Source organism: Pleurodeles waltl, chromosome 4_1 (genome assembly GCF_031143425.1).
Source record: "Pleurodeles waltl isolate 20211129_DDA chromosome 4_1, aPleWal1.hap1.20221129, whole genome shotgun sequence".
NCBI classification, from domain to species: Eukaryota; Metazoa; Chordata; class Amphibia; order Caudata; family Salamandridae; genus Pleurodeles; species Pleurodeles waltl.
The window spans coordinates 604,637,472-604,664,761 of record NC_090442.1 but is presented as its reverse complement, the minus strand read 5'-3'; the positions used below and the strand labels follow the sequence as shown (position 1 = coordinate 604,664,761).

Genomic DNA, 27,290 nt, shown 5'->3' with positions numbered 1-27,290 from the left:
TGGGTTGTGTTGTCTATTACTCTGACTAGGATTGTAGTCCCTACTTGGACAAGGGTGTATACCTCTGCCAACTAGAGACCCCATTTCTAACACATAGGAAAGGTCTGCTACTAACTTTTAAAAATACTCCTATAAGAAGGTTAACATTTTAAATTTACATTGTATTGGCATATCAGTCGGTTTCCTTTGGGCATATCTTCATTTAGTAAAGCAAATAGGGCCTGATTACAACTTTGGAGGAGGTATTAATCCGTCCCAAATGTGACGGATATACCACAAGCCATTTTACGAGTTCCATAGGATATAATGGACTCGTAATTCGGCTGGTGGTATATCCGTCACTTTTGGGACGGATTAACACCTTCCTCCAAAGTTGTAATCAGGCCCATAATGTCCAACGACAGCACACCATGAAAGTCCACAATTTACACATACCTCTGTTCTTGCTGAATTTTCCACACATTTTCAATTTTCTGATTACTGGTTTTAAGCGATGCTTTTGTATACATTTCCAATCGTTTTCTTTTCGCCAAGAGGGCTTTGCTAATATCAGCTGCAGTTGTAGATAAAAGGAAGTTGAGGTTAGGACTGTCATCTCCAACAAATATCATTACAGCAACCCTGATGAAAGCTAAAATTATTGTAACCTGGAATAAAAGTTACAATTTGTCTTATAATATATACCTATGAGGTGGAATGTAGGGTGCACATAATTATATGAAAAGTACCAAAAGCAAGAGTAAGAAAAGTTACCCCTAGGTTTTCGTAGTGGGAATCGACACCAAAATCACAAACATGGAGTCATCCCGACCATTTCACAAGAGGAAACTTGCTTTCGTTTCTCTAACATTTGAGCCTATTGCATACTATAAAACAACAGATAGCCCGTAAATGATATTTTGGGGGGCATTAGCCTTTGAATTTCCCTAATGCTTAAACTGAGACAGCTGAAAGTGAATAGGTAAATAAGTAATACGGCCTGACAAGAGAAAAAAACTACACTTCAGGCTAAACCTACTATCGCCAAGATTATAGATTAACCAGCTTCGTGACAGTTCATTTACAAATTGCAGGTCCTTCAAGAATTCAGTGAAGATTCCCCCGATGGGTAACTACGAACTAGGATCACAAATTAGTAACATGATGGAAGGACGAGACAAACAGACACCATAGGAGGTGGAGACTTAAGGAATACCTGCTCAGAGAGTGGGCCAGTCTGCAAGAACTTCAAATAAAGGAGTTCATGCTAGCACATGCTGAAGACAACACTTCGTTACAAATAAAATGGGATAGAGAGGAGATCAGATACATTTAAAATCTAGGAAGTGCTTAGGAGGGAGGAATGACACCAAAATGCAGACAGGGAGGAAATGGAAAATTAACAGTCATAAAGGACAACTTACAGTATTATGGACTATTAGACCAGAAATGATTACACTAAGAAAGCAACAATGTTTCTACACTAAAAGCAACAAAACTGAATATTAACTAGGCAGCTAAAAGTGAAACCTATCAAAGCACATATTGCAGAAATCCTTAATCACAGTACCATTTGGAAGAATTAAGCTGATAATATGTAGGAACTGTTATTTCTTTCGGGAATTGTATAGGGAAGGGAGGGAAGATCAGAATGAGGGCAGAGGCATATCGAAGAAATTGTCAGTTATCATATTTTACATCTGAACAAAACGAAAACTTAGACAGACCCATAGAAGAAACAGAGACATGAGAAATAATAAAATCCCTGAAGGGGCTTAAGGGCCAAGACCTGACCAGTTTACAGCTGCATTTTATATAAAAGACAACAGCAATTTTGACAACACAATTGCTATTTAATGCAGTTGGAGAAAACAAAGGGACGACCCCATCTATTCTGAGACGCATATGTCACCCTGCTTCCTAAGCAAGGGAGACAACCTAAGGTTTTAAGTCTTATCCACAACCTCGACGCAAAACATTTCACTAAAGTGGTAGCAAACAGGTATTTGCCGTTCTTACTGAGGTGGACAAATCAGGCTTTATTACTTGTTGATAGGCACATGATAATAACAGGCACGCAATACATCTAATAGGAACAGGAAAAAGGAAGATGATCTCAGTAATAATTGCCATGCTGGATTCGAAAAAGGCATGTGAATGTGGCAGTTGGAGCTTTCGGAGTGAACAATGTTCAAGGTGGTATACACGGACAAGTTCTGCAACTGGATACTCACCAATTATTTAAAAACCTGAGGCAAGAATTCTGGTAAAAAGAGCTAAATCAGAAGTCATAAAGTTACAGTGGGCGCCAGATAGTGATGCCCTCTTAACGCTTCTGTTTGCCAGCCCAGTAGAGCCACTAGCGTCCTCTTTCAGGTGAGATTCAGAGATATTTGGGATAGATTTCACAGCATAGCAACACAAGCTTTGCCTCTCTGCACAGAACATTCTTACCACATCAACTGAGCCAGGCACATCTTTAGCACCAGCAACCAAACGGATTAAGAAAATTGTGTTCTCCCTGAGGAGAACATTACACATTTTCAACATAACTTTCCCTTTAAAAATGTTAATCAAGTCAGACGCTATTTGTGATTAAATATTACTGCTTGGCTTTCAGAGATGGTAAAAGCCAATTGACTTTCTGTTAAGCGAAAATACAAGCTGCCTGGTCAAATGGAGTCCCCTAACCTTGTTGTGCCTAGGGGAGACAGCTCCAATTATAATGAACATTCTTCTATGGCTCTCATATTTACTCCAGGCTATGCCAAGCTTTACCAACCTCCATTATGAGAGATAAGGAAAAATGAGCTTCTTCTATGGGGTAGCGAAAAGGCTAGAGTATGTAGGGAGGTTCAAAGGGATCAATAGGAGGGTTGGCATTTCCAGACCTATCTTACCAGAGAGTGGATTTAATACTTCTCCACACACGGACACTACAAAACAACAGATAGTGGGTCATGGGACAATATACAGAATGTCATTTGCCTGCCTAAAAGGTCAGACCACCAAACCCATCCCCGAGTAACACAGCTAGCACATTAATGTGCATTTGGGATGAAGAAGATAGGCAATAGGGATTGACTACATAGCTATCTCTGTTCACTCCTGTTAGAAATTGGGTTTCTGGCGGGCAGAGGTATGCACCCTGTCCAAGTAGGAACCACAATCCTAGTGAGGGTAAGTCACAAACACACCATAACTTAACCTGTGCTCAGCTGATTCCTGGTGGTGTATGCTATAATGTGTCTTGGGGATTTCCCACCATAAGTGCATCTCTATCCCAAATCTCCAGCACTGTCCTAGTGGGGGTTGTAAAGTAGGCACTACGAAGGTGGTGAGATTTTGGCAACCAAGCCAAGTCCCAGAGAGGCCTCCACTCCACCGTTCGGTCCACGTGTAGCAAGTGTTTTTCGCTCTCTCTTACTAGCCATTCTGAGATAAATCTTAGGTATGCTGCTCTGTAGTAATCGAGAAAGTTGGGACAGCCTAGACCTCTCTGGTTTCTGGGCAGCATAAGTATGTTATTGGAAATGCAGGGCTGCTTTCCCTTCCAAATGAAGGCACAAACATCCTTCTTTGTCCAGCAGATATCTTCCGCTGGGGTAGAAGTCAGAGGGCCTAGAACTGATAGAGTATGCGTGGTAAAATATTCATTTTGGCCACGTTATTCCGACCCAACCATTAAATGTGTAGCGGCTTCCATCTGCGCAGGTCCTCTAGAATAGCCTTACAGTAATGGGCCTTACAGTTAGCACGAGTCCTGTCTGTCTGTAGGGAGTTTGTGATATTTAAGCCCCAGGTATTTAAGCCCCAGGTATCGAATAAACTTCTTAGCCAATTGAAAAGGAGCTAAGGCCTGCAAGGTTGGGAGAAGCTGCAGTGGTATAATGAGGTTTAGTGCTTGCAATTTGGACATGTTGATTTTATATCCTGAGGCAAGATCAAAATCTTGCAGTTCTGCACTACAAGGGTCCATCTGAGGTTAGTCACAGTCAGTAAAAGATCATCTGCGTATAGCAGAACTTTGTGGTCCCGGCCTCCAAAGAGAATGCATGTGATGTCCGAGGTCTGACAAAGGCAAATCACCAGATGTTATACAACCAGGGCAAAAAGAAGAGGAGGCAAGGGAAAACCCTGATGAGTACCCTGCTGTATCGGGATGGAAGCAGTAGAATGGCCTTTCACCCTGAAGATAGCTGTCGGGCGGTATGAGAGGCCATAATTTTGCTGATCATAACCGGTCCAAACACAATTTTTAGGAGGACAGCGTGTGAGAAATCCCAACTGACCCTTTCAAATGCCTTCTACGCATTTAAGGACAGGAGGAGGGTGAGGATGTTATGTACGTGGGCCTTTTCTATCAGGTAGGTGAGGCGTTTGCTGATGTCAAGGCCTTGTCAGTGTTGTATGTAGCCCACTTGATCAGGGTCAATCAAACCCAGCAGGAGGGATTCTAAGCGATAGGCCAGTATTTTCGGTATATATTTTAGCATCAGTATTCAAGAGGGCTATTGGCCTGTAGGGAGAGCATTGAGTGGGGTCTTTGCCGGGCTTAAGAATGAGTGATATTTCAGCCACTGGTATTGTAGGTGTGAGGCCAGTGGTGTAGGTGAAAGTGTTAAATAGCGCAAGCAGGTGTTCTTTCAAAGATGGGAAGAAATCTTAATAAAGGAGACCGGTGGACCGTTCGGGCTCCGGGTCTTCCCTACTGACAATCGCCCAAAGTTTTTTATTTTAAGTTCGTCTATCGTAAAAGGGGTTTCCAAGCTGGTGATCCAAGAGCGTCCATGGACATTCCCTTAGATAAGCCTGGACAGCTACCAGGTCATCCCCCCACAGACATGGGTATTGCGATAACAGTCTCACAAGTTGTCTTGCTTGTCAACGTCTTTAACTGCATAACCTGAGTGTACCGTGTGGAGTTTAGCAATGTGGAAGCAAGCATATTGGTGTCGGATGCGATGGGCCCATAGGGTACCAACCTTGTCCCACCCATTGCAATATCATTGTTTGAGGGTTAAAAGCCAAGTTACTACCTTATTGACCTATGTGGCCAAAGCTGTCTGCGTAACAAAGCAAGCTGTCAGTTAGTACGCCATGAGGACGTCTGCTTATGTATAACCACTAGTGTTCTAATGTTGTCAGTTAGCCTAGACTCAAAGAGATGGGCCTCTCATTTGTGTGCTATCCCTATGGAGGTAATGACGCCCCAAATTGTTGCTTTAAACCCATCCCAAAGCATGTGAGGAGGGGTGGCAGGTAAAGCATCGAGTTTACAATATTCTTTGATCGCATCAGTGATGGTAGCATTGTCTACCAGGTCACGCAAGATGTGAGGTGGAAGTCTCCACCGAGGGAGGGCATCTACAGCCTCTGTCCAAGACGGCCAGGTCAGTGCAATGTGAGCGTGAGCAGAGATTGAAATGTCGGATATCTGAGCAGTGTCTAAGTGGTGTAGAAGGGAATGGGTAATAAATACGTAGTCAATGTGCAAGCATGATCAATGTACATGCAAATAAAAAGAGTAGTCCTGGGTGTCAGGGTGCAAGTAGCGCCAAGCAGCAGCCAAACTAGAGTCTGTGATCTCCCACTTGAGCTGACCCCACATAGCCCCCAAGCTCAGAGAATTGGCAGAGCTTCTGTCGAGCGCTGGGTCCCATACCAAATTACAATTGCCCCCCAGTATTAGCTCACCTCGGGCCACGCTAAGTTGGCTCTTAAGGATCTTACAAAGAAAAGCGTCTTGGGACTGGTTTGGAGCATACAAGTTAAGGAAAGACAGGGTAGTGTGTCCCTTTTCTATTATCACTAGCAAGGAGCGCCCTCCTGGATCTCTGACCACACGCGTCAATTTGGTTACAAAGCCCGGTCTGAACATGATGCCCACTCCTGATGTTTTGGGCTCAGTTTATGCCCATTATTAGGATGAATATCTGGGGTGGGACATGCAAAGACATGGGTCTGAGTAAATGGGTCTCCTCCAAAAAGATTATGTCTGGAGCTTGTTGGAGGAGATAGCACCATAACTGCTTGCACTTATTTGGAGAATTAAGTCCCTTTATGTTTAGGAAAGAAGCTTCAACCTAGTGATCGTCCCCATGTGTTAGTCCATTAAGAAGAAAAGAGGGAAGTTTCCTCCCTCGGGAGTCCTAAGGATACTGCGGAGGAAGCGGATCATGAACCAAGGAAGAACAAACGGGCAAACTGTGCACAACACAGTGAGGCTCTCCATCTTTGGGGTCCACAGAGGTGTTGCCTCAGGAGGAGAAACGCCACAGCCAGGGGAGTGAGACCAGGCAGGGGCAAGAGCAATTGAACCACAATATGAATCTTAGCAAAGTATTTTAAGTGCACAGTCCAAAATAATACCACAACTATTAGCGCTTGGAAGTTCGGCCCAAGGCCGCGGGCCCTACTAAAGAAAAGGACAGGGAAGGTTAGAATAAGAGAACCATATGATACAGTGCTCCGATTAATATGGGTCTGAGACTGTTAAGAGGATTCCTGCTTCATGTTCCATATGGGGAGATGATGTCATCTTTGGCCTTGTGAAGCGCCAGCGCCTTGGACTGGCAATCTCTGCCTCTTCTGCCAACCGTGTTACAGGTCAGGCACCATCAATCTCCATCTTCCCAGGTTGCGGGTTGGGATCCTCGATTTGGGGACCCCCTGATATCGTAGCAGAGACAAGGTGGGCCAGTCCAGAATCAATGGCCTGTCTTCTTCACCTCCTCGAATAGCGTGGAGCAGGTCTATCGTAAAGGCCATGATATCGTTCCCATTCGCAGCCCGGGGAATACCCTGGATGCGGATACTGTTTCTGCAGCAGCGGTTTTGGAAGTTCTCTTGCTTGCTCAACTTGTTGGTCCTCCAGGACGATGACACATCGCATTAGCTTAGCATTAGCATCGTCTTAGGTGCGAGAATCCACTGTGCGCTCCAGATCATCGGCACATGTGCCCACCTCTGCTACGTCTCTGTGATGGTCCTGTATGCAGGTTTTGAAGTCTGCCTTTAAGGAGCCAATTTCTTGCTTAATGTCATTGAAAAATTGTGCCAAGTAGTGCTGAGGGATCAGTGGAGCTGCACAGATTTCAGAGGTTTATAAGGGAGGGTCCCCTTTGGAGGACATGTTCAGCAAAGATGATCTGGACCACAAGAAGGCCACTGAGCTCTCTCTAGATGATTTACCCCTTGGTATAATATTGTGAAGTCAGGATGTTGATAAATGGAACTGGAAGGCTGAGGAAGCCAGGACCAAACAAGTGATCATTGCCAAGGCGGGTCCAACTGAGGTCGAGGGGAGAGGCGCCGTAAATGTTAGAAGGCACACAAAGAATCAATGCAGTCCAATGTCAGGTCACAGAGGGGCGCCCCACACCCCGAGACAGAGGCCCAGCAATGTGCACCACAAGCTGGAGGGCGAGGTCCAAGGCAAGGGGAAAGCACACTACCACTAGGGCAGTATGAAAGGTTTAGGGTCAGAGGCCCCCACACTGCATGTCATGAAGTTGGCTCCCCGGCATGGAGGCGGTGAAGGAGGGCAGTCTCCACCCAGAGGTCAGTAGAAGTCCCAAACTAAGGGCACCTCTACCGGACTGGTCAGAAGGGATGCCGCTGCTCCAGGCAGTTAACTATTAATGTGTAGGCTGTTGTCGCCAAGTCTGTCCATGGCACGGCATTCCACTGGGCCCCAGCAGCGCAGTAGGCTTTGTCCGTCTCCTGTAAGTGCTTCGTCGCCACAGGGGGAGAGCAGCACACGCTTAAGGGGATCTAGGGGCAGCAAGGCAATGTAGGGTCACTTTATCGCAAGCTGAGGTAGGGGTCTCCAACCATCACTGCAGGGTGTCTAGTGACAAAAATGTGCACTCACTTGAGTGAAATCTGGTGTCGGTCCTGTAGGCCCAGCAGTTCAGACAGTCCCAGTCTGAGGCCCCGTGGAGGAGCTGGGGCAGCACGATTAGGCTGTGCCCCGGGGCATGGTGTGGTACCCGCTGTTGGAGGGTTCAGCAGTCAAGATGGTAGCATAGGAGACCCCAACTCTGCCTGGGGTCCGCACCAGAAGCTGTCTCCATGCTCCCCCAGCCTGCGTGGCGCACCGGAGACACCATCCTCTGTTGGGACCATAGGGTACGCCATGCAGTGAGGCTTAGTAAGATGGTGGGTGCTCCCTGGTTGTAGGAGTGTGGCCAGTCATCATCTGCCCCACCATGAAAGCTGGGTCCAGGAGTGCCGGTAAGTAAGCACTGGATCCGGGGTCATCAGGGGGATTGGCCCGAGCAGATTAGGGCGAGGTTGGAGCAGCAATGCAGGCAGATGACTGCTTAAGGGCCCGCTCTAGCTCGGAGCGAGGACAGGCTGCTTCCTACTCCATGCTCCACCAGGCCACGCCCCCATACATTTTTTTTTATTTTATCTGGTGTATAGTATATCATCCATTTACAGTAACAAGCCATCTTCTTGTTATTGGCCACACAAAATGCTTTCCGACTCATCTGGTTAAAAAACAGCCATTGTGCTGGGATTATAGTCAGCCGCTGACTGTCCTTTGGGGCTCGGAGGCCACGCCCCCCCAACTTTTGCCCCTCCAGAAGAGTGTCTGTCAGGCTGAGCCAACACTCTTCATTTTCAGGTCAGACAGCCAGGAGCTAGATATGCGCTATTTGCGCAGGCTCCCGGCTGCCTCAGCTGAACTTTGCTGGGCTGAAGAAGTCACAACCCTGTGGGCGCGACATCTTCAGCCTAGCAAAGGTGTCTCGAGGCCCTCCCCCTCATGATGAGGGGGAACGTCACTGATTGCTTCAGAACTGGGCACTTCAGTTGTAAGCCCGGAAGCAACACCTCATCACAGAGTGGGGTGAGGTCAGCAGTGTTACTGACCCCATCCCAATCTGTGATGGGTTGGGACTGCTGCCTTCCCTCATTGGCTGACATTAGGTTAGCCAGTGAGGGAAGGCTGCAGTCCCAACCCTTCTTGGACCTCCAAGGCAGAGCTGAAGGTAAGTGTGTGTGTGTTTTTGTTTTCTTATATGAATGTTTGGTGCATGCGTGTATGTTTGAATACTTGATAATGAGTGTTGTGAATGGATGTGTGTGTGTGTGTGTGCATGTGTGTGTGAATGAATGAGTGTGAGTGTGCATGTGTGCTTGTGTCCATGTGTTTCCCGCCCGCCCCACTTCTTCCTAAAATTACTGTCCGCCACTGGTTATAGGACAGCCAGTTGCTGTGATAATTCTACCAATATGGTTGGAAAGTAACTTCCGACAGAGATTTTGGAGCAGGACTCGATACCAATTATCAACCCAAGAAATAAAATAGAAAAAAACAATGTTATCAGTTATTTTGTTTATAATTCACGGGGTACCCGGAGCAAAAGAGTTGTATTTGGGAATAGCTAAAGAAAAGTGTAACACTGATTGACTGTTTCCACTTGTCGGCCACATAATAAAATGACTATTAGGATAAAAATTCTTAAATTGCCCAAAGACTAATGTTTCCCAGCGATTGAGTGTAGACCAGGGGAGACTCAAGCCAAGCCCAGAGCTGGAAGCGAGTTTAATATGTGGATGGAACCTGGGGATTTTGTATTCTTGTCAAATAAGATTAAGGTGCTCGACCACAATTCTGGGGAGCTCATAACGCGTTCTCTTTGGCAGTCTGGGAATTTGTACAAACAAAATTATGTAACATAGGCCCTCGTTACGACTTTGGCAGTCTTCCATGAAGCCCGCCAAAGCCGCAGGCACCAGGAGACCACCAATTCTGGTGGTCTCCCACCCACCATATTACTGGTACTGCTGGATTTCCACCACACTTTGTTCGGAAATCCAGCAGTGGTCATGCTGGCGGGCAGAGACGCACTGGCGGTTCCACCACTGGCCCCATCCGGCCAGTAGGACACCGTCCGCCGTATTATGGGCCATAATACGGCTTGGCAGTGTCCTGCTGGTGGGGCACTGCCAGTGGTGGAAGCGCCCCTTCTCGTTCCCTGCCAGACAACCTTCTTCCCGGAGCAGGTAAGGTGATCGTCTGACAGGGGACGGGGGTGGGAAGGTGGGGGGTGTTGTGTGTGCATGTATGAGTGTGTAGTGTCTGTGTGTGTGCATGAATGTGTGAATGCTTGGTTGTATGCATGTCTGAATGTTGAAGTGAATGCGCAGCTGCTTGTAAGTGTGTATGCGTGAAAGTATGCGTATTTGGATGGGTATGAGTATGCATGCTTGCATGAGTGTATGAATGTAGTTGTGAATGCTTGTATGGATGCGTGCATGCAAGTGTCGGTGAATGGGTGTATGGGTGGTGCGTGTGGGTGTCTGTGTGCATGTATGCAGGGAGGGGGGCGATGTGGCTGAAGGGAGGGAGGGGTTAGTGGCTGAGGGGAGGGGGGTGCTGAGGGGCGGGGAAAGCCAACTGCCAGTGAAGGAATTCCCTGTCACCGGTAGCCTTTCCGCCATGGTTTTCGTGACGTGCTACTGGCACGGAAACCATGTCGGAAGACCAGCTCCTAATACCACCAGTGATCTTCTGTGGACTGCCGCGTTGGAGATGATCATCTCTTGCCCGGCCATTACAACCGCCATGGGGGTATGGAGTGGAGATGTGGCAGATTGGCAGAGGCCAACCCGTCACACTCATAATGTGGCGGTCTGCACCGCCAGCCTAGTGGTGGTGGGACCTCAACATTTACCCTGGCGGTCAAAAGACCACCAGGGTCAACATGCCCACCAAATATTAATTATCATCACAATGTATCTTTATATATGCCAAGGTAAGACAATTTAATAAAGCCGCCTGATAGTAAGATTCAAAACGAGGGAGAGCCAAACCACCTTCTTCCAAGATAATTGAAGCATTGACAATTTTACACGTGGACGTTTCCTTTGTCAGCTGAAGGCGTGCACCTCTATGTCCATAGGTTCAAAAAATGTTCAGGGTAATTTAATTGGTACATTTAAAAAGATTAACAAAAATAACGGAAGTATGTTCATTGTTAGGAGAAGAATATGACCTACAATCGTAAGCAGAAGTTGTTCCCATGGTTGAGCTAATGTGTGGACCCTGGTTAACAAAGGGGCATAAGTTCAAGCATATAAGTTGCTAAAACTAGTGGTCACTCTGATTCTCAAATACAGAGCCCGGGTCGATAAGTTCAGCACATAGTAATAGGAAGAATCGTAGGGCTGCAGTAAAACAGTAGTACTTTGGATTTTGACTGGTCGATTTTATAGCCTCCGATTGCTATAAATTTTGAAATGTTGTTAAAGGCTCTGGATGTTGACCTTGTCAGCAGCTAAATATAGCACCATGTCATTTGCAGACAGTTTGAGCTTAGGTGCTCCAGACAATGGCGGACTGATGGTCTGGTCTTGACGAATGGCACATGCCAACTGCTTTATGAATAATGCAAATAAAACAGGTAACATAGGGCAGCCTTGATGGGTATCCTGCATGACCCGTATTTCCCCTGCCAATATATTATTAATGATGATGCCAACCTTTGCCCCAGAGTATAATGCTTTCAATAAACTAATGAGAAGAAAACCATTTTGGTCATTAAGGATGATTAGCTGGGTTGCTGACACAATTCTTTTTGCCATAATCTTAGTAAACGATTTATAATCACTGTTTAAAAGACTTATGCGACGGTATGAATCCGGATCGATTGCTGATTTTTCTTTTTTTTTTAAAGCTGACAACTATTGATTCAGTAAAAGTGCTAGGTATCGGGCACCCCTTTATAATCTGACTGAAGAGACAAACAAGAAATGGTGCTAACTGCGAAGAGAAGGTCTTATATACTTCCACTGGTATGCCATCATTACAGGAGGCTTTAGCACTGGGCGATGTCTTTATTGCCCGCTATCGTTCTGCTAAGGTCATTGGGGGTAGTTATGGCTTTGCTTACGTCCAGTGTCATTGTAGGTCCTTTATGCAGCTTAACCATGCTTCAATAACCTCTGGGGAAGAACTATGATATTCAGAGTATAGTCTGGCAAAATGGCCTCGAAACGTCTGGGCCACTTCAGAAGGTCGCGAGTAAAGGACATCAGATGGGGAGTCACAATTGACTCATTAATATTGATGTAGGCTCTATGTTTGGTTAGCCAGGCTAAATATTTGCCAATGAATTTGCTTTCCTCATATCTTTTCTGAAGATAAAACCTATGACTCACTATTTCTTTAGATGTAAAAAAGGCTTCACCGTTACTTTTAGCTTGAATTAACTCTGTGTATTTTTGTTCGAGTCAGTGCATGCGCTACTATTGCCGCATCTAATCTATTTTACAGTTTAGAGCACTGGGTTTTCCCCCTCTCTTTGTGTGGGGTGAAAGGAAATAGCCTGCCTTTTAAAAATGCTTTTAGGGCTTCCCATACCGAAAAAACTGAGGCAGTACCGAGATTACGGTTTTAAAATACCTCTGAGCTGCCTCTCATCTGTTTGAACCAGCACTCATCTTTGAGTAACACTTTATTGAAACTCCATCTCCGTCTCCGTCTTTGGGAAGGTGATGTTGCCAAATCTACTTCCAAAGTAATTAGTGAGTGGTCAAAAAAGACATTAGTTGATATAGTAGCATTGGCCCACGGACGTGTGTGGGATATTTAAAAAATGTCAATAAGTGAGGCAGTAACATAGCACTTGGAATGACGTGTATTGACGAGCTGATTTATGATTCGCTTGCCAGGGATCTATCAGGGCATAATCTCGAATCAATAAATGTAGAGCATGGATTGATTTAGGTTTATTCTGATGTTTATTCAGATGTGATGTGTCAAGGACCATGTTCTGAATTAAATTAAAGTCCCCCCTATTATCAGATAACCGGTCGCCTATTGAAGTAGGGAATGGAGTTCTTGTAAAGAGGAGGGTGATTCCTTGATGGGCCCATAATAATTTATAAGATTATAAATTTGATTACTAAATGCGGCTCTAACCCAGAACCAACTAGCCGTTGGATCATACACAACACTGAGTACTTCAAATTAGGCTGTGCACACAATCAATATTAATACCCCCATTGTAAGCCTGAAAGGAAGCAAAGTACAAGTGTTGGATATATGCTGGTATACATGGTTGGCATCCCTTTTCCTTTAGGTGTGTCTCTTGCAAAAAAAAATCACATCGGCCACCCAGGATCTGAGCCACGCTAGTATGCCCTGACATTTTAATCTATTATTCAGGCCATTCACATTACATGAACCAAATTTCAACTTACTGTAGGACACGGTTTAATATATATATATACTGCTTTGTATAGCCTGGTGTTTTTTTTTCAATTTTTCCCCAAACCAAACACCTCAACCATGCCCCCCACAACTCATTGCCTACCCAGCTTACCCCCCACCAGACCTGGCAACTCTGGAGCCCAACCCGTCATAGGCTCCCTCCCAAACAGTGGCACAACACCCACCTTTCCCCTACTATGTGCCTTTTCCCTAACTATACCCCAGCTAAACTTACCCCCACCAACCCCTAAAACAGTGCCTTGTTATAGCACAAAATACCACCTCAGGCAACTAAGGGCATCTTTACAATGAAATATGCTGTGAACTGGATAGCTTATGATCGTAGCCTCCCGTCTGCCCATCTTCCTGCCCTCCCCTCCTATCCGCATGACTGCTAAATCAAATGCGACTGTCCCTTAAAGAGAGCTTTCAACCTTGATTGTTGCACATTGCCAGTTTTGAAAATCATTGATCGGTCCTTTGAATTCACGCCGAGCTGAGAGAGCAGACATATCAGAAAAGATTTTAAAGGAGAAATCCCCTGGAATCTGATTAAGTTTAGCTTTAATAACCATATGATAACCTCCAAAGTTAAGCAGTATCGCCTGTGGGTATTTGGCATTAGGAGGCTTAGCCGCAGGGACTCAATGATAGCGCAAGGTAATAAGATCTATTTTTCAAACTGCTGCTTCCAGATAGATGTGCTTGAGCAGGGGCGTAGGAGACACTAAATTTCTGGGGGGGACAAGGACAACCTTGAGGTGGGCCCCCTGCACAAAGTTTGCACCCAGAAGGGTTGCCGTGGTGGGTGAGATGGGGAAGGCGGTCGCTTCCAGTCGAGTCCTGTCTGTGCGGCCTGCAATTCCCTGTCTGCTGGGCCCTTTGCTGCCTGTAAGGCAGCGACAGGCTCTGTGATGCTGTTCGCCTGTGTGAAGTCCTGAGAGGCCTGTACTGCCTGCTGGGTGCAGTGCTTCCTGTCGATTCCTGTGCTGCCTGCCATGCACTGTGCTGCTTGTTGGGAGCTTTCTTACTAGTCAGGCTGTGTCAGTCTCTGGGCCATCGCCTGTCTATGAAGGCGAGTAAGGCCTATGATTGCTGCTAGGTCCTTGTCTGACTGTCAAGTGGCAGTCTCTGTGCTGCCGCGTTCCTGTGAACTGCTGTGCTGTCTGATAGGGCCGGCCTTAGTGCTGGTGGCGCCCTGTGCGACATTGTTTGTTGGTGCCCCCCAGTGACCACCTCTGCCACGGATTCCCTCACTACTATCCATCACCACTCTCTCAGATGCATTTCATTCGTTTTATAGCACCACTCATACCGGGAAATATCCCTTACAACGCAACCAATGCCATGCAATGCATTGACCACGCTGCCATTACCACAAATATGGGTCTAGCCGCATGCCTTTACCACACATATGCGTGGTTACAGCATAGAGAGCGGTCTAGCTGTCCGGGTGGAACAGGAAGAAGCAGAGGAGAGAGAGGTAAGTAGGGCTGTGGCTGGGCTTAGAGTGGGAGGTTGGGGTTATTTTTAGGGCAGGGTAGGGTCGGGGTAGTTTTTAGGACAGGGTGGGGTAGGTTTTAGGGGTCAGGAGGAGTGCATGGAGTTCAAGTAGTTTTAGGACAGTGTGGGGTAGGTTTTAGGGAACAGGGTGGGGGTCATGTAGTATTTAGGACAGAGCGGGTAGGTTTTAGGGTTCATGGTGGGGGCAGGGGCATCAAGGTAGTTTTTAGAGCAGTTCAGGGTAGGTTTAAGGGTTCAGGGTGGGGTTCGGGGTAGTTTTTAGGGCAGGGCTACTTTTAGGGCTCAGGGCAGGGGGGTTTAGGGCTCAGGGCAGGGGCAGTTTTAAGTGCTTGGAGGGGTGGAGTATGGTATCAGGTGTAAGGGGGCAGGGTAGGGAGAATTTACCACGCATGTTCCTTTACCAAACATGCTTTTACAACGAAATTTGTTGTAAAGGCATGCATAGTAAAGACACGGTCATTGTTGAGACCGCGATGTTAAGGCATGCACGATATACCCATGTGTTGTTCCATCATTCATCCCCCATACCAGTCTAGGGTGTCAAAGCATTTTACATCACACAGACATTACACAGAGACAATCATCATATATGTGTAAATCATTGTATATGAAATGATACATAAGACAGGACTACAAGGTGTAGGTGTCATAGGTCATCCATACTGGTAACAGGTATAGTTTCAGAGAGCTTTATCTGGAGAAGCGCAAACTCAGAATTTAAAACATAACACCATGGTTGGGGGCTCTCTTTAATAATAAGAACTGATTTGCGCTCAAATCAACTTGTTTTGCAACATTAAGTTAATCAAAAAGTGGGGGGAAATCATAACACTCTAATCTATACCTTGATGTTTGCATGTAGCTCTTTGATGAGTTCATTGCTCACTGTTCTATATTCAGTTTTCATTTATAAATTGCAGGGGACAAAAAAAGGAGCTCTCTGATGTAGGAAGCTGGCCTGGTGTGTGGTGAGTACCTATGGTATTATCACCTTATACCAGGTTCAGGTATCCCCTTATTAGTGAAGTGTAGGCAGTGTCTAGAAGCCAGGCTCTCTAGAGGTAGCTGTGGATGAGCAGCCAAGACTTATTTAGGACACATGCAAAGATCATGCAATACCACTGTAGTCACACAGCACTTAAACACATGAAAGAAACATGTGTTACGAAAATAAAGGTTCCTTATTACAGTAACACAAACACTAAAACACTAGATAGGCAATACTCCAATAGGACGTAAGTAACACACTATGATATGTACAGCAGCAATCACAAATTGGCATAAAAAGCAATAGAAAACAGTGAAAAGCAATAGGCAATACTGAAGGCCTAGAGGGGACCAGACCATATACTAAGAAAGTGAAATGCGAAAGCCGGGTCCCCACCCAAGGAAGGGGAATTGGTAGAGGGGAGCTGGAGGAACTAGGAAACCCCAAAGGTAAGTACCAGAGTGCCCCCCAGCGACCAGGAGAAAATAGGTGAGTTACTGTTTTTTCCCTGACCCACCAAAAGAACTTCAGAGAAGGATATTGCAAAACGCAGACAAGACTGCAAGAAACCAGAGGTGGATCCTGGAAGAGTAAGACCTGGAAAAGAAGGGCACCAAGTCCAGTTTACTTAGGATGGTCCGGTAGTGGCAGGAGCCACTACCCACCCATCTGTGGATGCAGGAGTTGGTCGACGGGGAGACGAAGATGGTCAGCAATGCAGCACTGGAGCAGATGAAGAGTTCCTAGGTGAGGCAGTCGACGTCCCACGCCAGATGAAGAATTGCAGTCAGTTTGTGGTATGGAAAACCCACCAACAAGCCTTGGCAAAAGCAAATGTCGCAGTAGGAGAAAAGTGGAGCCGCCGGGGACCAACAAGGTCCAGGGGACTCAACCCATGGAGGGGAGTCCCAGGTGACCATCAGCAAGGCAGAGAGTCTGGAGGAGGAGAGGCAGCCCCCACAGAAGACCTACAGGCAAGGAGCCCAGGGGCAGCAGAGAGGCCCACAGCACACCTGAAGAGAGGTCCCACTTCGCAGGCGAAGCACGTTGAGGGCTGTGCTTCACAGAGAAGAGTGCCGGGGGCTGAGGCCACATGGAGCCTGAAGATCCCTTGGAGGAGGTAACAACAAGCCTTGGTAGCTGCAAGAGACGCTGTGCATGGGGGTACTGTCCTGCATGGGAAGGCAAGGACCTACCTACTCCAAAGTTGGGCAGCTGGTAGAGAGGACCAAGGAGACCACTCCAGACTACCACCCCTGATGCAGGATCCACACAGCTCAGGAGGAGAGGAGATCCACGCAGCCGGTTGTTGTTGCAGTTGGTGCCTGCAGATGCAGGTAAGTGACTCCTTCACTCCAAGGAATTTTCCTTCTTTCTTCTCATGCAGACTGAAGACTTGCTGCCCTCATAGGAAGCACAGCTGGGCAAATGTTGCAGTTGCTGGAAGGAGTCGGAGAAACAATGTTGCGTGGCGAAGTCGTCGCTGGAGCTGCAGATTGTAGGTTCCTGTGAAGTCCAGTTGCGGTTCCAGTGGCCAGAAGTCAAAGTAAACATTGCAGAGGAGTCCTGCTGGAATCTTGCACGTCAAATCTGAGGACCCACCCAAGAGGGAAACCCTAAATAGCCCAGAAAGGGGGATTGGTCACCTAGCAGAGTGACCACCTAGGAGGGGGCTGACATTTCACCTCCCTGACCTGGCCACTCAGATTCTCACAGAGGCCTCTGCCAACCTTGGATTCAAGATGGAAGAATCAAGTGGCCACCTGGAGGAGCTCTGGGCACCACCCGTGGGGTGGTGATGGACAGGGGAGTGGTTATGCCATTTCCATTGTCCAGTTTCACGCCAGAGTAGGTGCTGAGGTCCCTGAATTGGTATAGACTGCTCTGAAGGGCACATTTGGTTCCCTCCTTGCATAAACCATACTAGTAGCTTGGCGAGGCTACCCCTCCCAAGCCTTGTAACGGAGAGGGTGTTGCCTCCCTCTTCCAAAGGAAATCCTTTGTTCTGCCTTCCTGGGCATGAGCTGCTCAAGCAGCAGAAGGAGGGCAGAAATCTGTCTGAGGGGTGGCAGCAGTGTGGGCTGTCCGGAAAACCACATAAAGCTGGTAGGAGCAATTCTGGGGATCCTCTAAGGAGCCCCCAAAGTGCATGGAATCATACAATCAATACTGACAATAGTATTGGGGTATGATTCTGACATGTTTGTTACCAAACATGCCCAGGTTCGGAGTTACCATTATGTAGCTGGACATAGGTAGTGACCTATGTCCAGTACAAGCCTAAAATGGCGTCCCCGCACTCACGAGGTCCAGGAAAATGGAGCTGGAGTTCGTGGGGGCACCTCTGCTCCTGCAGAGGTGCCCTCACACACAGGTACTTGCACCCTGCCCTCTGGGCTAGGAGGGCCTACCATAAGGGCGACTTACTGTGACCTGGTGCAGTGACCTGAAGTGAAAGGGTGCATACACCTTTTCACGTAGGCTGCAATGGCAGGCCTGCAGACACAGTTTACATGGGCTCCTATGGGTGGCATAATACATAATAAATGCTGCTGAAACCCCTGATCCCCCAATGCCCTGGGTACCTGGGTACCATATACTAGGGACTTATAAGGGGCACCAGTATGCCACGTGTGGGGTGTGTGTGGTCCAAGCAACCAAATTTAATGGGAGAGAGCACGGGGGTCCTGGTTAGCAGGATCCCAGTGAACACAGTCAAAAGAACAAGGAACATTCCAGCAGGTGCTTTTAAAGTCACAATATACTTGCAAACATAGCACCCCCATCCTAAGTCAGCACCCAGTGCGGCAGCACCAGTTGCATCGCCCTAGCTGCCTTACCTAGCCCTGTCCATCTGGTTCTTCCTGGGACCCATGCTGTGTGCTGGTCTCTCCGCTGTCTATCCAGCAGTGTCAGGCTCTGTTTGACCACAGCCTGTGAAGTCCTGTAAAGCCTGTGAGCTGCCACAGTGCTGGCTTCGCATCCACAGGCCATTGGCAGGAAATGAGATTTACAGACAACCCTTGCCCTTCAGAGCGGGCTTTCAGAAATACCAGGAAGGCTGAGGGAGAGACAGGGGACCGAAATGTTGGGGGGGGGGCAGGATGTCAACTTAGGGGACAATAATTGGCACTGGGACAGGCAAGCTGGAGACAGAGGAGAGAAGAGAGTGAGAGAGAGGCGACAGAAAGGGGGGCCCTACCAAACATTGTCGCACAGGTTGCCACTAGCGCGCTAAAGCCTGCCCTGCTCATATCTCACAGTAACTCAACAATACTGTTTTTAGAAAGGGAGATACTCTGCAACACAGCACTGTATTTAAAAAGAAAGGGAGTTACTTAGCAATAGTTTAATTACTCAAACCTCCTTACTTTCTCAAATCTTGCTGCTGTCTTCAGGGTTCATCTTCAAGGGACAGGAAGGGTAGGGCTCAGGAGGGACGGGATGCAGACAGCAATCAACAAAGGGCCTCTCTCGTCTTCCTTTGTTCTCAGAAGTGCAGACTGCAGGCAGCTGTGGCAGCAAGGTGAGAAAGAATCCCTTGTGTGCTGCAGCACAACAAAAGGGCAGAGGACAAGTGTCCTGGAGCCAGGTCACAGGTCAAGTGCAGGGCCAGTATAGGTAGCGCTTTCTTGCGCTAATGGCCCTGCGAATTACAGAAAGGAAAATTCTTCTGTCCCCTCGTCCCCCCCACCCGTGTCCCCCGTGTCCCCCCACTCCAAAATCTGGGGGGGACATATCCCCCGCGTCCCCCACACTTCCTACGCCCATGTGCTTGAGTATGACATGTGTGATTAAGTTAGCTGTTGTCTGCCCATTTTCACAGCCTTCTGGAACCCCTGTGAGCCTCAGGTTTGAGTGGTGTGATCTGTATTTGGCGTCATCAATTCCGATCTGTAGGTCAGAGAGTTTGGCTTGAAGCTTAGCAACTGAAAAGTATCCAGCACAGTACCACCGCTCTCCAAATCTGAAACATGCTGTTTACAACCTCAGTAATGCACGTGTGGAGTTGCTGTATATTATTGTTGATCAGGCTTAACTATAGTTCTGTCTTCCGATTCGCCTCGTCCTGTGAAACTTTCATTGTTTTAAGTTCGCCCAAAATCTGAAAAAGCGTTTCTGTTGCGAAAATGCACCTTTTATCTGCCTCATCCACTTGTATGGAGGACAAGAGATGCACTGTTTCTTAGGGTGGAGGTAGGGCCGCATTTTGAATTCTCTGCTGACGTATTATTGGTTCTAAAAACAACAACAGGAAGCAGCTGCAGTGGTTTACTCGTTGTGCCTTAAAAGAAGGAGTTACTGACTCACCAAATACCAGGTGCCGCTGCCTTGTCTCGTGGTTTGATCCTAGCAAGATTAAACACCACCCTGCCAGTGAGGCAGCACCAGACTGCCAGAACACCCGACTTGCTCTGCTGATGAGGTGAGGCTGAGCGAAGAAGTGCGGAGGTGATGTTGCGGTAGCATTGTTGTAGTGCTCTTGCTGCCTGGATGTTACCCTCACATGCTAGAAGTTAGCCGGTTCCCAGCTGTTTCCCCAGTCAAATCACTCCTATGAGGGGAGGCAGCTGTGCGCCGCTCACACAGCTGCGCACCATCCTAGATGTCCTCAAGACACCGTCAGTGGTTTCAGTCGCGGAGCATGACGAGAGCTCCCTATTTGGTCCTGATTGCTGATCTTGTTTGGATTGTATATTTCCTTTTTCACACCTCTCCCAATGAAATCACAGGTGAGCATCAAAATCAATTTGAAACAACACAACGTTCGGAAATTAGACATGTGGCTCTTTGGAAGAGAGACTCTTTTAGTGCATAGAGGGGTGAAACAATGCGGTCTATTTATATGAAATGCATCCCTCCTCGCGGGGAAGGGGACTAATAGAGCATATCGGAGTGCTTGGCATATTGCATTGTTTAGTGTTCTAGTTAGTCAGCACCTTGTTATCGGTGCTGCCGCTGAGCCCACCACGCAGGCTGCGGGGAAGAAACGGAGTGAGACACTTTTTTGAAATGGAGAAGGCATTTCATATCTATTCCGTTTACCTTCTCCATTAACTTTCCATTAAAATGTTTAGCTTGCTCTTAATTTGTGTCCCTTTCCTCAGAAGCATTCATTGTCACAGTCTGACAGAAGTTTCTCATAACTAACTGTTGTGATTTCCCTTTATATTCAATGTTTGTATTTCGGACGGTGTGTTTTGAAAGCAGCGAGTGTGGATTGCTCAAATTAGTTACCCGTAACATTACATAATACGCGTTACACTAAGTACTGTATGTTCTGGTTTTACGTTACACGGGAATGAGTCAGTCAGCAATTTACAACTCGGAATTAGCCCCAGAACATACAATTACAATTATGGGGCAGTGCGGGGACAATAAAGAATACTTACCTGCTGCCGGCCGCTGCTTTGGTGCTCTTCTCCTCCTGTTCCGACTCTCAGCAGCCCATGGGTGCACTGCACAGGATCCCAGACTCCGCTAGGCCAGTCCAGAAGCTTCTTTTAAGCTGGTAATACTATTACCCTGCATGAAAGAAGCGCTGGCTTTGGCCTGACGAGGCTGGTTTTCCACTCGGACAGGGAGCCTGTGCCTGTTCTCCAAGGGGCTGTGCAATACACCTTGGTTTGGAGGCTGTTAAGTGTAAATGTCAGTTTGGCCATCCTAAGGCATCCGGCCAAACCAACATGCACACTTAGCAGCACCCATTACTCCTCCTCGCTGGTGCAGCATCGGTCGTCAGAGTAGATGGCCCGCCAGTCCCTCAGCTCAGCTGGCTGCCTTCAGGATGAAAAATAAAATGATAATAAATTGTTTTAGTATAATTTTATTTTTCATGCTTGAATTCATTTGCTGGCTCTCAGCCAGTGGGGCGACGCTCCTCTGCCATAATGGAGAAGCTGCTACTGGTTGGAAGTCTTTTATGTCCTTGATATTTCAAGAAACAGGAGAATAGTTAGTTGGTCCTTGGAATCACTCTGGGTGTTGGGTTCAAGTCATGTGGTTTCAGTCCTTCTCACCCAGGCAGGGAGGGCAGCAGGCATCAGGTCAACACTGCAAGAAAGCAGTTCTTCCAGAGCAACACTCCAGCAGAGTGGCAGTCTTGTAGCAGCATAGTAGTCCTTCTTCTTGGCAGAGTAGCCACAGGTCCAGACATGTACAGATTTGGTATGGTCAGAAGTCCAGTTCTTATACCCAGTGAAGCCTTTGAACTGGAGGAGACTTCAAAGAAGGGCTTTGAAGTACACAGAGGTATCCCTTGTTGCCATGACTCCAGACTCACTACAGGGGGTTAAGTAGTCCTTTGTTTAGGGACAGGACACAGCATATTCCGGTGTAAGTGTGCAGCTGTGTCTATCTACTCCCTCCCATCCTGCACAGGATGGCCTATCATGATGTGGATGGCCCATCAGTCACAGCTAAGATCCCTTTGTGTGTGGCTGTCAAGAGGGAATACACAAAGCCCAGCTGCCACCCACCCAAGACAGGTTTTGGAAACAGGCTGCAGGCACACAGGGCTAAGAGCAGGAAAATGCCAAATTTCTAAAAGTGGCATTTTCAAAATTGTAATAATAAACTTTACCATTAAAGAGGATTTATCATTATAATTCCATAGCTATCAAACATGACTGATCCATCCTTTCTCGATTAGGAATTACAGCTTATTAAATGTAATAAGGAATCCACAATGTTATCCTATGACAGCAGTAGGTCTAGTAGTAAAAAACAAATTTGAGAGTTTTTCACTACCAGGACATTTAAAACTTAAAAGTATGTCCTGCCTTTTACTTACACAGCACTTTACCCTATAGGCTACCTAGGGCCCGCTGTAGGGGTGACTTATATGCAATGAAAGAGTAGTTTAAGATTTGGCAAGGGGTTTTAAATGCGAAGTTGACATGGCAGTGTAACACTACATTCAGGCTGCAATGGCAGGTCTGGAACATGTTTCAAAGTGCTCCTTAAGTGAGTGTCACAATCAGTGCAATATGCCCACTAGTAGCATTTAATTTACAGGCCCTGGGCACATGAACACTCTACTAGCACCTTATAAGTAAATAAAATATGCCAATTAGGCATATACTACTAAAACTATGTTTTAGGAGGAGAGCATAAGCACTTTACAACTGGTTAGCAGTGGTAAAGTCCACAAAGTCCTAAGGCCAACAAAACCGAATTCAGCAAAACGTGGAGGCAAAAAGGCAAAACGTTTAGGGGTGACCCTGCTAAGAGGACCATTTCCAACAACCCTTATTCATCAGATTTTACACTGTCTACGCATGGTCACCCATAGTGAATGTTGAATTTTACAGGGATTATTTATGAAGGGTAATATCAGATTGTTTAAATAATGTAAAATAGACTTCACGATCAAGAAAACAACAGATTGACCAGCATACAGCTCAGACATTGGCCCCAGATTTTTTTCTATAAAAACAGGGAGTGACTTGAGCTAGAAGTTATTGTTTAAAATAGGAAGGGTCAACAGGGGTGCAATTGAGGTGCCAACACACTTAAAATGTTCTGAGAACTCTGTCCTAATCCACTAAAAACATTTTCAAATTAAAAAGAAACAGAAGGACCAGACACTAGAAAGGATCAGGTCAGATGAACTACTGAATTAGCACCTTAGTAACTAGAATATGTCTAAGGTCCTGATTACAAGTATGGGGTAAATTCCAATCCCTCAACAAGCTACTGCTTGCACAGAGACTGCAATTCAGAGTTGCGCTGCAAATATTGCATGGGGTATTTAACCTTTGGTGGAGTATTTACTGCATCCAGTAATTAACATGCCTCCTGTAATTCTCCAATAATATATTCCACCAGCAAAAACCTGCCAAATATTTGAGGGAAATATGTGGTAACAATGTGACTCATTAATAAATCAGTGTATTAGGAAACTTCTGTAACTACAGTTATCCAAATATGATTAACATATTTGAATCATTCTCCATTATCAAGCTGAGGAGCTGATGGTAACTTTAGAAAGCAGCACACAGCTAAACAAAGTCTAAAGGACTCTATACATTGTCACTTTAGTAGCATAATCACATCACTGGAAAAGACCCAAACATCAACCAATGAGGGGAAAGCACAGAAAACACCACTCCCTCTAGAGAGTGTGGTGTTGTTTAATTTTGTAGCAACAGTGATAATTATTGTTTTGTATTGTTGAGTTTCTTATAAAGTGCAGTCCGACCAGTGGTATCAAAGGGCTGAGCTAGTAAGAAGAAATTGATAAAAATGCAAAGATCTAGAGTGAAAACAATAAAGTCTTTAGTTGCTTGCAGAATGGAGGCAGGGATGAAATACCTCTAATTTTGAATGGGAGAGAATTCCATAACAACAGCTGCTATTGAGAAAGCCCCGTCTCCCCATTTTACTCTTTCGCTCCTAAAGTTTCATGCCATCTTGAGATCTGATGATCTTAATGGGCGACTGGGAATGTACCACTTGATTGCCGTTTGTAAATATCCTGAGCCTTGAGAATGAAGGGCCTTGTGAGCCAAACATAGCGCCTTGAAAATGATTTGTTTCCTAATTTGAAGCCAGAGCAGCTCCCTCATGCCCTCCTTGGATGATGTAAACTTGGATAACCCAAGCACCAGTGGGGCGGCTGAATTCTGGACAAGTTGCAACTTATTCAGGAATATTTGATTAATAATGAGCTAGAGGGTGTTACAATAGTCCAGTCTGGACACAATGAGGACCAGAACCACCGTCACTCTAAGCTCTGTGGGATAAATGGGAGGACCTTCCTCAGAATTCTGATCAGCCATGAATAGGTGTTGGTGACTCTATTTAACTGGGCATCAAAAGCTAAAGCTGAGTCACAAATAACCCCGAGGTTCTTAACTGTGAGTGTAGGTATGTGTAAAGTCACACATGTCTCAGGCCAGCAGTTTGTATTCCAAATAGAGGTATTTGCACCAAAAATAATAAAATCGGTTTTGTCCCCATTTATTTTTAGCCAATGTTGGCGCATCCACTTATTGACCTCTCTCATACAGGTTTGAAACCTGTCGGCTGTAATGTGAACCTTGTTGTGAAAGAAAATCATTATTTGGGTGTCACTAGCATATGAGGACACCTGGAAGTCAAAAGATAGAACCAAATCAGCTAAGGGGGCAACATACAGATTAAAAAAGGGTAGGGCTCAAAGAGGACCCCTGGGGAACTCCGCAGGGGAGCTGGAAAGGAGCTGAACTAAAGTTCCCGCACTTGACTGACAAAGTTCTGTCTCTGAGAAATGTCTCCAGAATTGTTAGAGCAGAGCCCCTCAAACCTGCCTGATATAGGCAGTGTGTCAATATCTGGGGGGAAATAGTGTCACATGCCACTGACACATCCAGCAGGATTAGAATAGCACCACCTCCCTTATCTACCTGTTTTCTAATAGTATCTGTAGTAGCAATCAGTGTGGACTCCGTCCTGTGATTTTTCCAGTATCCGTGTTTGGAGATATCCAGACAATCGTGCAAGTTCTTGGTTGATGTGCTTTTCTAAAATGTTTGCCAGCATAGGCAGGGGAGCAATTGGGTGTGAATTTTTTAGGTCTCCTCAATCTCCTCCTGTTTTTTAATAGGCATAATGACAGTCCCTTTCCAAGTGGCAGGAAACACTCCTAATTCCAATACTTCTGCATACATCATCTCTAAAGGCTCAGCAATGGAATCGCTGACCATTTGCAGAACTCTGGGGGTGCAGGGGTCATTTGGGGACCCCAAATAAATCCTGGATAAAAGGTACTTGATTTTGTCAGTAACTAAAGGTGCAAACTTTTCCAAGATTGGGCCACAAACCACTTCGCCATTGGGACCAGTGTCCTGTTCCCCTAGAGCTGGATGAGGAGCTGAGAACTCTTTAAAATCTTATCTTTGAAGAAATCTGCTACACTATCACAAAACGTATCCAAGTTTTCTAATTCCTGACAAGGAGTTGGGGCGGCTAGGGCCTTTACTACTTTGAACAGTTCTTTCGGGCATTACATGCACTTCTGATTATTCTGTGAGTGATAGCATGATTTAGCCTGTTTAATCATGCTTTTATATAGTCCCAGTAGTTCCCTGAGCTTTGTACTTTCTAGTGGTCCAAGGTCAAGTTTCCATTTTCTTTCCTGTCTTCTAAATGACGTCTGGGGTACCTTAAGCTCTTCGGTGTACCATGGGACAGAGACTGTTTTTCCCAGTCTTGATATTTGACTTCCCTCAGCGAGGCCACTACTTCAATTGCATCTCTGACACAAGAATCAAAATCTGCCACTCGCGACCCTAGAATTCCCTCAGGCCTCACCTGGTGCCCCTCTAGAGCTGACGCCATTTGTTTCTTACAAACTTGTATGGCTAGGTCATGTACCCGCAGAACGTGTTTCTGTGAAGTAAACGCTTTCTATTTGTTGATATCCAGAATGGTGCCCAGAAATTGGTATAACTGATGACTACTCTGATTTGAGAGACAGGCCTAATCTGTAGAAGATCTGTAAGCATGTCTGTGGGCAAATTGGCAGAACTGAACAATGTGTCCTTTATCTGCCAGTCATCCAGGTAAGGGAAAATCTGGTGACAGTGTTTTCTGAGATAGAATACTTCTGGAACCATACATTTGGTAAAAGTTCTTGGGATGGTCTTGAGACGAAAAGGAAGTACTTTGAACTGGCCACAATCAATTTTAGGTATTTGTCATACTTGGGAGGGATGGGAATATGGAAATAGGTATCCTGAAGATATAAGCATGTCATGAACTAGCCTTCTATGAGGAGCTGTAGGATCGCCTGCAGAGAGACACACGCACAATGGTTGCTTTTTTGAGATAGTTGTTTAGCTGATGTAGATCTAGGACTAGCCTCAAATTCCTAGATTTCTTCCTAATCAGGAGAAATATTGAGGTAAAGCTGCCACTTCACTAGTATTTGGGAGGCACAGAAATTAATGCACCATCTTGCCTAGTGGCATTGGAGGTTGCGGGAAGTGTCTGAGTGAATGCTAGTGTATGTCCATACTGCGCCATCTCGGGCTCCACTCATGTCTAGTTATAGAAATCCACTCATGAAGGCAGGCAGAGATTCTTCCCCTATGGGCATGGTATGATGATGGTATTGAGGGTATCTGCATGGAGTGAATGTTGCCTATCAGTGGCCAAAAATTCTGGCTGATTACCACCTCTTCAGCATAATATCTGCTACAGATAGTCTGCTGATGTTGGAGCACTGTACTACTGTTAAGAATAGAGTTGGACAAAGGTTGTTCCTTAGGCTGGCAGGGCTGGTAATGGTACGAGTGGGAGATGGCTTCATAACAGGGCTGGCCCCTGCCTCTGGAACCCCAAAAGGTAACCTGGCAATATCTGTGTCTGTTTTGATACTTTGTAACACCTCTCTGGCGTGCCTGCCACATAATATTTCACTAGTAAATGGCATGTCTAGATTCTGCTCTGGAACGCCAGCATGAATGATCTTCATCAGAGAGGACTTTGGTGGTCATTCCAACCCTGGTGGTCGGTGTTAAAGCGGCGGCCAACCCGCCAACAGGCAGGTGGTAAAAAAAATGGAATTCTGACCCTGGCGGG

At 46.2% G+C, this 27,290-nt stretch overlaps 1 protein-coding gene across 1 annotated transcript in view; it reads right to left on the bottom strand.

Annotated features, from left to right (window-relative positions):
- Nucleotides 1-26,045, bottom strand: part of SYCP3 (synaptonemal complex protein 3) — a 280,848-nt gene extending 254,803 nt beyond the window's left edge. Inside the window, exons 1-3 of the mRNA XM_069227535.1 lie at nt 26,019-26,045; nt 20,034-20,232; nt 436-553 (exon numbers count right to left, since the gene is read on the bottom strand). Coding sequence (XP_069083636.1) covers nt 436-553; nt 20,034-20,232; nt 26,019-26,045 — 344 coding nt within the window. The remainder of the gene's footprint in view (nt 1-435; nt 554-20,033; nt 20,233-26,018) is intronic.
- Nucleotides 26,046-27,290: the final 1,245 nt, after the last annotated feature.